General features: G+C 44.9%; 1 protein-coding gene across 1 annotated transcript; it reads left to right on the forward strand.

The window, feature by feature from the left end:
- The first annotated feature begins 3,505 nt into the window (after positions 1-3,505).
- On the forward strand, positions 3,506-4,324 carry LOC134968705 (paraneoplastic antigen Ma2 homolog). Its single transcript, XM_063944212.1, has one exon. The coding sequence runs from the start codon at positions 3,506-3,508 to the stop codon at positions 4,322-4,324; it is 819 nt and encodes a 272-aa protein (XP_063800282.1).
- The last annotated feature ends 6,911 nt before the right edge of the window (positions 4,325-11,235 follow it).

Genomic DNA, 11,235 nt, shown 5'->3' on the forward strand with positions numbered 1-11,235 from the left:
GACAGGGGAGGCACTGTCTCCCCTGCCTCCCCTGACTGCACGTCCCTGCTATGTTCATCCATCCAGGGGCTCTGCCCCAGTGTAAAATTAAAATACTAAATGCTGTAGTCCAGTGTACTATACAAAGTCAAATACTTGCAATTGCGTGCACCCCTGGGACAGTCAATCTTAATGGAAGCAAAAATAAGATTACACCACCATAAGGAAAGAAGACCTTTTAAGCTGAGAATTTACGAGATGAGGACATTGACTACATGATCTCCCAGAGACTACCTTGGATTTCTTTAAAGTGTCAGAAACTTTTATCATCCATTATGGTTGACTGTCCCAGGGGTGCGCGCAATTGCAAGTAGCTGACTTTGTTTACAATCCATTTGGGGTGTGTGACACCTTAGCTTTTGCTGCAGCACTATTGTTTGAAGTGCAAGTTTTTCATCCTTTTATATATCATTGTGGTGTGTGCTATACCCCACTTTGTTCGTGTTTGATAATAGATATTGAGGACCACAATTGAGAGGACAGCAGGAAGCACATACTAGTGTTGCAGCTGCTGCCACCAGTCATGATGATACCAGGGCATAGAGGGCTTAAGTCAGGGCATGTAAAATCAGAGAACCAATATCATTTTACTGGGGTAAAGAAAAAAACATCAAAAGTAAAGTTAGCTACAGAGAAACATAAAAGTGGCAATATGCCATTCACCACACAATTTGGCAAGGAAGGGCTAAGGCCTTGGCCTTTATATGTGACTAGTGACTCTGCCTCTTATGATGAAGTAAGCCTTTTCCCTGTAGAAGTGTCCAAAATATAAAACTTGTTAAGACATATGACTCATCTATGTGCACAGCAACATCACAAATCCCTGAGGAAAGTCTAGGGGGTAAATTTACTAGGGTGGAGATTTTTTTAGAACTGGTGTTGTTGCACATAGCAACCAATCAGATTCTATCTATTAACTTCTAGAAGCAGCTAGATAAACGTGTAACCCTAGGAATAAAACAAATACAGGGCACACTATAGTGGGCTATGATCCAAGGGGAATACTGGGAGAAGGTTCTAGTGACCAGAGGGCCTGTCCACGGGGACAAAGGGAGAGTAAGAGTAAGCCTCGAGGCAATAACGGAAAGGACGGTTGAACGCGGGGGTGCGAGGGGTTGACGCAGATACCGAGAGGAGAGAGGACGAAGCTGCCCGCTCGTTAGGGAACAGCCGGCGTAAAATGCTGCAGGACCCGGTGAAATAATAAAAAGTAATCTCCAGAAGAGTCACCCAGACTTACCCAGTATCAGACTTCCTCCTTCCCCGGTGAAAGTGACGGCTGCAGGTCGGACAACGGAGATGCTCGGCAGGCGTGCGACCGCCAGGGATATCCCCAAGTGATTTTCATTGCTGAGAAGCGACTTACAGTAACCTCGTCGGGGGGAGAAGCCCACAGATACCGCGCTCTGGGACTTTCGGTAACTGGCTTAGAGTAAGAGACAACCAAGTGGCGTCATCCACCCGGAGGTGGTACCTTACCTTCCCATCCGGAAAAAGGGGGGTGACAAGGGAGGAGTAACGCATATTTCTAACCAGCTAGGAGGAGGCCAGAGGAGGAGCTGGGGGCTGAAGATCCCGCTGTCAGAGCCAGCACACAGACGCTCACAGCTGATGAGAGTTTTACCCTGAATGTAAAAGGCTGCTGTCGATAGTAGCGGGAGTGGTGCTGCCTGAACTAAGGTAGTGGAGCGGAGGTCAAGGAGAGCGGACAAACAAGGCCAATGAGGGGGTCCTTGTTGAAGAGATCACATAGCAGCGCCTAATAGCAATGGAGAATGAATATGAGTGGAGGGCATGGTCTAATGCATCCACTATAGTTCAAGTTAGGAAAGGGAACAGAAACGGAGTTGGGGGAGTCAAGCATTATACACATAGCGGACGCATCAATCTATAAGTGGCACCCATGCACTGAAATCTCTAGTAACAACCTACTGAATTTTATATATTGAAAGTCCTATACATCACACTTCAAGTGTAGCTAAGGAAGGCTGTATACAGCTACAGCACCTTGACTAATTCTACATCATACAGTAACTTCTCAGTCCCAGGTTTAGGGGCTGAAATAGACATTCAGCTCCTTAGTGCCCATTATCTCTCATAGGAATAACAGCATATTTTGAGACTGAGTTGGAAATAGTACCGGTAAAATCCTATTCTAAATAGAGAGAGAAAGTTTGGCACGTCCACTGACTACAGGGTATCAGATATTTGCGACATTTAGTAATCATCATCAAGACAGCTGTATTTGCTGGGCCCTAATATGCTAGGACCGCTGGTATTAGAGCTGGGAGAGTTACAATTGTAGCATAACTCAGAACATTAGTTATAGAGGGAAATTTAACTAACCCTAGACTGCATCTAATAACTATAATATACGCAATTATAAGTTATAACCCGTCTGGTTAAGAAATGTATGGTCCTATTGACTGTGTTATGATATAATACCGATATGATAAGGATGCTGTAACCAACTTTTTCACAGTATACTGACACTTAATCTTGCCTTGCACTGTCCTCACTATACTCACCGAAGGTAATAGGGTATGGAGAAGAGTATGTATATGCCCGGACTAATTACCGTTATTTAATCGGTTACTGGCTGGAATCACACCCTATTCCTCACAGAGACCTTGGGACTTATGGTGAACTCACCATAGTGAATGTTAATCATATTAAATATTACAGTAATAATCTGAAGATATAGAGGTGTCACGTAGGTGAATAGACATTATACATTCAAGGGAGCTGGTCAGGTATCGTTATTCTTCGATAGACATTGTCCTAGAGAATCAGTACTGATACATAACTCTAAGCCTGAGCAGTACCAACCTCCACTTCGAGTCGAAGTCGAACCGATACAACATCTGAACAACATCGACGAAGGATCCAGAGGAAATTACACCTCATCTCCGAGTAGAGACTAAGGAGGAAGTATTCAAGAGTGATTCAAGTGCAAGAACTGGACCAGTAAATAATTTAGAGTTCTGGGGGCAATTATCCGAGTTATATTCAAAGACCCAAGGTAAATTCTGAGCTCAGTATTTTTATGTGGTACCAAGGTATAGATATATATTTTTTGTAATGCATGCATATGACTTTGTATAGGACTAAAGTTGTATTGTTAATTTAGCATTATTGAATTATAATGTATTGAGGAGGTAGTGTTTTTTGTATCCATACTTACCCGGACTTGCGAACGTGATCCATTGGAATTCTTCAATCGGAGAACTGAAAGACAAAGAAGAGCCAAAGGTATTCAAATTTGTAATTGTACTATTCGTTTATAAAAGGTATACATATTATATTTTTTCCGGCTTTCCCAAGCAAGCCCAGTTCATAGTTAGTGCTTGGGTGGAGGCACGCCTTAAGTAGTAACCCTAGTGTACCATTCACATAGAAGAGGGGTTACATTTGGAGGCACTGCTGAGATCAGAGAAAGGGGGTCTCCTGTTCACATAAGGGTATGATGGAGGTGGTTAGTAAAGAAAATATTTATAGCTGGTGTAGGGAGAAGGAGATAGACACCGAATGTAGCTTTGGGCTAAGAGGCAATTTGACTGATGCCAGTAATGACAGTATAATTAACGCTGTAAAATTTCTGTATGGAGTTACTGAGCCGAGGATTGTGGACAAATGGAAAGGGTCAACAGGCACTATTACGGCTGTATTAATAACTAACCAGAACCAGTTAGACCCAACATTGCTCCCTAGCATGGTGGTTGTTGAGGGAGTACCGGGGTGGAATGTTCAATTAATGTGTCCTGAAAGGAAAGATAGTGGGGAAGAAGGTGGTCTCTCTGGGGAAGAACAGGGGAACGGAGAACCCCAGACTAGAGATGGTCTTCATACCACCAGCAATGCAATGGAGATACCTACCCACCCTGGGGAAGTTGTGGATAATCAGGTGGACACAGTAGTGGGAAAGATGGTCAGCCAATTGGAAAGGTGGCACTTCGAGGGTGGATATCGTCGGCTTAGAATTTTCTCAGGAATCCTCCCTGTGCCGGCTGGGGAAGAGACCTATGAGTTGTGGAGGGAGACGGCCACACAACATTCCGAAGAATGGCAATGCCCCGAGCATATAAAAAGACAGCGGGTGGTTGAAAGCCTCCGAGGGCCGGCTATGGGAGTTATTCAAGCCACCCGGAGGAGCAACCCTACGGCTATGCTGAAAGACTACATAGAGGCCTTAGACTTTTCCTTTGGTACATTGGAAGACGTAGGTGATCTACTGGCAAGACTCAATCATACCTACCAAGAGCCAGGAGAAACATTAACTCATTAGGTTTATAGGGTCGATAGGCTAATTTATAAGATTGTAGATAAAGGGGGTATTGAAAAAGACGAGATTGACAGAAGGAGACTGATACAGGTGATGAAAGGGGCTTTAACCTGCAATCCTGTAGCACAAAAGATGCGATGCACCATGAATGCTAGTAAGCCTCCTACCTTGAATGAACTGGTGCGAGAAGTGAAACTTGAGGAGGTGCAAATAGAGAATAGGGAAAAAACCATAAAAAAGGTTAAGGTGGTTGTACCGGCTACTGTTACACCCTCAATAGATGAAAGGCTACTGAAATTAATAGAAGAACAAAATAAAAAGATCGAGCAACTCATAGCGCTCCAGACTAATCTTCCGTACAGTCAGGGGGAGAGTTCTGAATTGGGGAGGGGAAGACGGAGGGAAAGTAGATTCCCCATTATTTGCTATAGTTGTGGGCAATCGGGTCATCGGTCATTTGAATGCCCCATGTATGTACACAGTAGGAGAGGAAATAGTAGTAATCCCAGTTATAGGAGAAGACCTTCCCCACCGGAAAACTCCAACGGGAGCGCTGTGAACCCCTCACAGACTCCCCAATAATTACGGTACACGCAATGGGGAGTGCTCAGTGGTCCACTGAAATTCCAGACAGCTTGATGGGCCAAGCCCCTAGAACAAGGGCGATGATTAACGGACATGTTTGTACAGTCCTTCTGGACAGTGGCTCCCAAATATCCATTGTGTTCGAATCGTGGTACAATGCACATTTAATGGATGTACCTATCCATCCTCTGAGTGGCCTTACTATTTGGGGGCTGAGTGAGCAAAAGTACCCCTATTTAGGATATATCATCACTCAAATTACTTTCGACCCTGGGCTGATATCCCCCAATGAAATGGTCCCTTTCGTGGCATTGGTTTGTCCCGATTCCCCCGGAGATAATGGAGAGCTACCAGTAATTGTAGGAACCAACACAAATATGTTCAAAAGTCTCATTAAATGGTGTGAGAGACAAACTTCGAAGGATTTGAAACTACAGATTAATATTCACACGACGCAGAGTAGGCCAAGAGAAGCTACCTCCGAGAATGATACACCGCTTTCTGAGACAGGAATAAGTAAGCTAGAGTCATGTTTCCGAGGTAGCGACATAGACCCAATAAGTAAAAGACTGTTATTGGAACAATTACAATTGAGAGAGGATGTATTTTCCCAGAGTGAGTGGGATTTAGGAACGGCCAAGGATGTCGAACATCGTATTAAGTTAACAGATGAAACACCATTCCGGGAAAGGTCACGGAGACTTGCTCCCGCGGATTTTGAGGATGTGCGGGCACATCTAAGGAACCTGTTAGAAAATCAAGCAATTGTAGACTCGGAAAGCCAGTATGCGTCTCCTATTGTGGTGGCCCGAAAGAAAAGTGGAGAGATCCGACTGTGCATTGACTATAGGACTCTAAATAGACGTACTGTTCCCGACCAATATACCATCCCAAAAATCGAGGAGGCCTTGGACTGTTTGCAAGGCAGCCAATGGTTTTCCGTTTTGGACCTTAGGTGCGGTTACTACCAAATTCCTATGAGCATCGAAGATAGAGCTAAAACCGCTTTCATCTGCCCGATTGGGTTCTTCGAATTTTTAAAAATGCCACAGGGTATCACCGGAGCTCCCGCCACCTTTCAGAGGACAATGGAAAAGACGGTGGGCGATATGTGCTACCGAGAAGTCCTGGTTTACTTAGATGATATCATCGTATTCGGGAAAACCCTGGAAGAACACAACGAAAGACTTTTAAAGGTATTGGACCGACTACAACGTCGAGGATTGAAGCTATCTATTGAAAAATGTCAACTCTGTCGATCAACCGTAAAGTACTTAGGCCATATTGTCAGTCGGGAAGGGATTGCCACAGATCCCGATAAAGTGGCCACTGTCAGCAACTGGCCTCGACCCAGAAATCTCAAAGAACTTCGATCTTTCTTGGGATTTTGTGGTTACTACAGGAAATTTGTGCCACAGTATTATAAATTGGCTAGGCCCCTAACCAATTTGACCCGAGGGTATCCCCCGATTATTCATAAAAGGAAGCAAAGATCCAATGATTCAAAAGACTACTTTTGTCCCCGAGAAGCTTTTGGAGCCCGGTGGTACGTCGAGTGTGAGGAGGCATTTATGAAGTTAAAGGAGAGCCTGTCTCAGTCGCCTGTTTTAGCGTATGCTGATCCAGAGCTACCTTATGAGGTTCATATTGACGCTTCCCAGGAGGGCCTTGGGGGAGTGCTGTATCAATGGAAGGAGGAACAACTTAGACCCATTGCATATGTCAGTCGAGGATTATCCGGGAGTGAGAAGAATTATCCGTTACATAAACTTGAATTTCTGGCCCTTAAGTGGGTAGTCAGTGAAAAATTCCATGAATACCTATATGGGGCCTCATTTACTGTACACACGGATAACAATCCATTGACCTACGTTCAATCCACCGCAAAGTTAGATGCCACGGGTCATCGATGGTTAGCAACACTCTCTAATTATAATTTTACGATTAAATATCGCCCGGGTGTAAACAATCAGGACGCTGATGCCCTGTCCAGAAGGGTCGATAATGAAGTCTATACCTCCCCTGATGAGTGGATTGAGGTCCCGGCAGTTATGGTGAGGGGACTATGTCACCAGGTTTGAGTGAACCCTTTAGTAACGGAGGCGGCTATAGTGACTATCGGAGCCTCGGTAAGATCCATCCCTGCTACATATGGGTGGTTAAACCCTTCAGCCTTGGATGGATTGGAAACGATTCGGCGAGATAAATTATCGCACGAACAGCGGAAGGATATCCATATTGGCCCCATTATACAACGAATGGAAAGAAAATCCTCCGATGTCCCTATATCAAGCCTCTCGTATGAAACTAAACTACTACTGCAACAGATTAATAAATTACGGATAAAGAAAGGCTTATTATATCGAGTTACTAAAAGGCCTGAGGGCACTACTAGATGGCAGTTAGTATTGCCTTACAAGTATAAGAAGATGGTACTAACGGCCTTACATGATAATCATGGTCATTTAGGGCAGGAGAAAACCCTTGGACCAGTCACTGACCGATTCTTCTGGCCATTCATGACTAGAGATGTGGAGCAATTCTGCAAGTCCTGTGGAAACTGTGTGTTGAGGAAAACGATACCCAGGACTGTTGCCTCTCTAGTCAACATAAATAGCGCTGGACCATTCAATTTAGTATGTATCGATTTCTTATCACTGGAAGGACCTGATGGACGAGATAGTCAAATATTGATAGTCACAGATCATTTTACCAGGTATGCACAGGCCTATGTAACATCAAACCAACGAGCAGTGACTGTGGCTTGGACTTTATGGGAAAAGTTCTTCGTGCATTACGGACTACCAGCGCGAATCCACTCTGATCAGGGACGAGACTTTGAAAGTCGTCTTATCAAGAACTTTGTCAATGCTGTGGTATAAAGAAGTCGCGGACAACCCCCTATCACCCACAAAAGGGATCCCCAACCAGAACGCTTTAATCGCACACTGCTAAATATGCTGGGCACATTGAATCAACAGCATAAGTTGAAGTGGAAACAACATATTACCTATTTAGTACATGCATATAACTGCACCAAGAATGAGGCTACTGGGTATTCCCCTTACCTACTCATGTTTGGCAGAGAAGCCAGGTTACCCATCGACGTGTGTTTGCCAACTCAAATTAACCCTTCTTTCAGTGGTTCTCATTCTCATTATTTGAGGAAACTGCGACAGCAATTACACGAAGCTTACATGTTGGCTAGGACTACTGCCGACAAGATGGGAGAGAGGAATAAAATAAGGTATGACCGGAAAGTAATAGAGCATTGCTTACAACCAGGGTACCGTGTGTTACTCAGAATGCTGGGTGTACCTAGACGGCAGAAACTCAGGAACCGGTGGAAAGAGGAACCCTATATTGTAGTGAAACAACTACCTGACATTCCTGTGTATCAGCTAATTCCGGAGAACAGAGAAGGGTCAGTAGTGACTTATCATAGACAACATCTGTTACCTATTGCTAAAGATATAAGGTGGAATGAGTCTGAGCCTCCGGATGATCATGAGGACAAATCCAGAATCCCTCTGTCATCCAAGGTAATGGATACACCCTATATTGATGAGGGTGAAGAGGACATGTACTCAGAACAGTTTGGACATGGAAGGTATTATAGGGAGGAAGATGGTATGGAAGAAAGTAATGTGAATAAGATGGACCCAGAGCCGACACAAGTGCCATTAACTCATACCGACTGGGGGACCGAGGATATGAATAGTAGCCAGGACAAGGATTGGGAAGAATATACCAGTCCAGAAAAGGATAACACAGACGATACTAGTGACATCAGTATTAGTAATGAAGAAGGTACCGACACTGATACCCAAGGAGGAGGACTACAGTCTCCAAGGCCCCAGAGAATCCGGAAACCGCCTATAATACTTACCTACGACCAGTTAGGCTCACCCACTGAAGTTCCCCTTATAATACATCCTAGTGTTATCATGCATTGGCCTTATTTTGGATGTGGAATCTGAAAATACACAAGTATAACTAATAGAACCGCATAACATCCAGATGGTGATACCGATGCGGTGCATTTCGGAATCCCTAGGGGGAGAATGTAACCCTAGGAATAAAACAAATACAGGGCACACTATAGTGGGCTATGATCCAAGGGGAATACTGGGAGAAGGTTCTAGTGACCAGAGGGCCTGTCCGCGGGGACAAAGGGAGAGTAAGAGTAAGCCTCGAGGCAATAACGGAAAGGACGGTTGAACGCGGGGGTGCGAGGGGTTGACGCAGATACCGAGAGGACGAAGCTGCCCGCTCATCAGGGAACAGTCCAGTGTACTATACAAAGTCAAATACTTGCAATTGCGTGCACCCCTGGGACAGTCAATCTTAATGGAAGCAAAAATAAGATTACACCACCATAAGGAAAGAAGACCTTTTAAGCTGAGAATTTACGAGATGAGGACATTGACTACATGATCTCCCAGAGACTACCTTGGATTTCTTTAAAGTGTCAGAAACTTTTATCATCCATTATGGTTGACTGTCCCAGGGGTGCGCGCAATTGCAAGTAGCTGACTTTGTTTACAATCCATTTGGGGTGTGTGACACCTTAGCTTTTGCTGCAGCACTATTGTTTGAAGTGCAAGTTTTTCATCCTTTTATATATCATTGTGGTGTGTGCTATACCCCACTTTGTTCGTGTTTGATAATAGATATTGAGGACCACAATTGAGAGGACAGCAGGAAGCACATACTAGTGTTGCAGCTGCTGCCACCAGTCATGATGATACCAGGGCATAGAGGGCTTAAGTCAGGGCATGTAAAATCAGAGAACCAATATCATTTTACTGGGGTAAAGAAAAAAACATCAAAAGTAAAGTTAGCTACAGAGAAACATAAAAGTGGCAATATGCCATTCACCACACAATTTGGCAAGGAAGGGCTAAGGCCTTGGCCTTTATATGTGACTAGTGACTCTGCCTCTTATGATGAAGTAAGCCTTTTCCCTGTAGAAGTGTCCAAAATATAAAACTTGTTAAGACATATGACTCATCTATGTGCACAGCAACATCACAAATCCCTGAGGAAAGTCAAGGGGGTAAATTTACTAGGGTGGAGATTTTTTTAGAACTGGTGTTGTTGCACATAGCAACCAATCAGATTCTATCTATTAACTTCTAGAAGCAGCTAGATAAACGTGTAACCCTAGGAATAAAACAAATACAGGGCACACTATAGTGGGCTATGATCCAAGGGGAATACTGGGAGAAGGTTCTAGTGACCAGAGGGCCTGTCCACGGGGACAAAGGGAGAGTAAGAGTAAGCCTCGAGGCAATAACGGAAAGGACGGTTGAACGCGGGGGTGCGAGGGGTTGACGCAGATACCGAGAGGAGAGAGGACGAAGCTGCCCGCTCGTTAGGGAACAGCCGGCGTAAAATGCTGCAGGACCCGGTGAAATAATAAAAAGTAATCTCCCGAAGAGTCACCCAGACTTACCCAGTATCAGACTTCCTCCTTCCCCGGTGAAAGTGACGGCTGCAGGTCGGACAACGGAGATGCTCGGCAGGCGTGCGACCGCCAGGGATATCCCCAAGTGATTTTCATTGCTGAGAAGCGACTTACAGTAACCTCGTCGGGGGGAGAAGCCCACAGATACCGCGCTCTGGGACTTTTGGTAACTGGCTTAGGGTAAGAGACAACCAAGCGGCGTCATCCACCCGGAGGTGGTACCTTACCTTCCCATCCGGAAAAAGGGGGGTGACAAGGGAGGAGTAACGCATATTTCTAACCAGCTAGGAGGAGGCCAGAGGAGGAGCTGGGGGCTGAAGATCCCGCTGTCAGAGCCAGCACACAGACGCTCACAGCTGATGAGAGTTTTACCCTGAATGTAAAAGGCTGCTGTCGATAGTAGTGGGAGTGGTGCTGCCTGAACTAAGGTAGTGGAGCGGAGGTCAAGGAGAGCGGACAAACAAGGCCAATGAGGGGGTCCTTGCTGAAGGGATCACATAGCAGCGCCTAATAGCAACGGAGAATAAATATGAGTGGAGGGCATGGTCTAATGCATCCACTATAGTTCAAGTTAGGAAAGGGAACAGAAACGGAGTTGGGGGAGTCAAGCATTATACACATAGCGGACGCATCAATCTATAAGTGGCACCCATGCACTGAAATCTCTAGTAACAACCTACTGAATTTTATATATTTAAGGTCCTATACATCACACTTCAAGTGTGGCTAAGGAAGGCTGTATACAGCTACAGCACCTTGACTAATTCTACATCATACAGTAACTTCTCAGTCCCAGGTTTAGGGGCTGAAATAGACATTCAGCTCCTTAGTGCCCATTATCTCTCATAGGAATAACAGC

Source organism: Pseudophryne corroboree, chromosome 11, assembly GCF_028390025.1.
Source record: "Pseudophryne corroboree isolate aPseCor3 chromosome 11, aPseCor3.hap2, whole genome shotgun sequence".
Lineage (NCBI taxonomy): Eukaryota > Metazoa > Chordata > Amphibia > Anura > Myobatrachidae > Pseudophryne > Pseudophryne corroboree.

Bases quoted from the DNA above. Each gene is read 5' to 3' on its own strand.
- LOC134968705 (XM_063944212.1), top strand. From the start codon at position 3,506: ATGGAGGTGGTTAGTAAAGAAAATATTTATAGCTGGTGTAGGGAGAAG.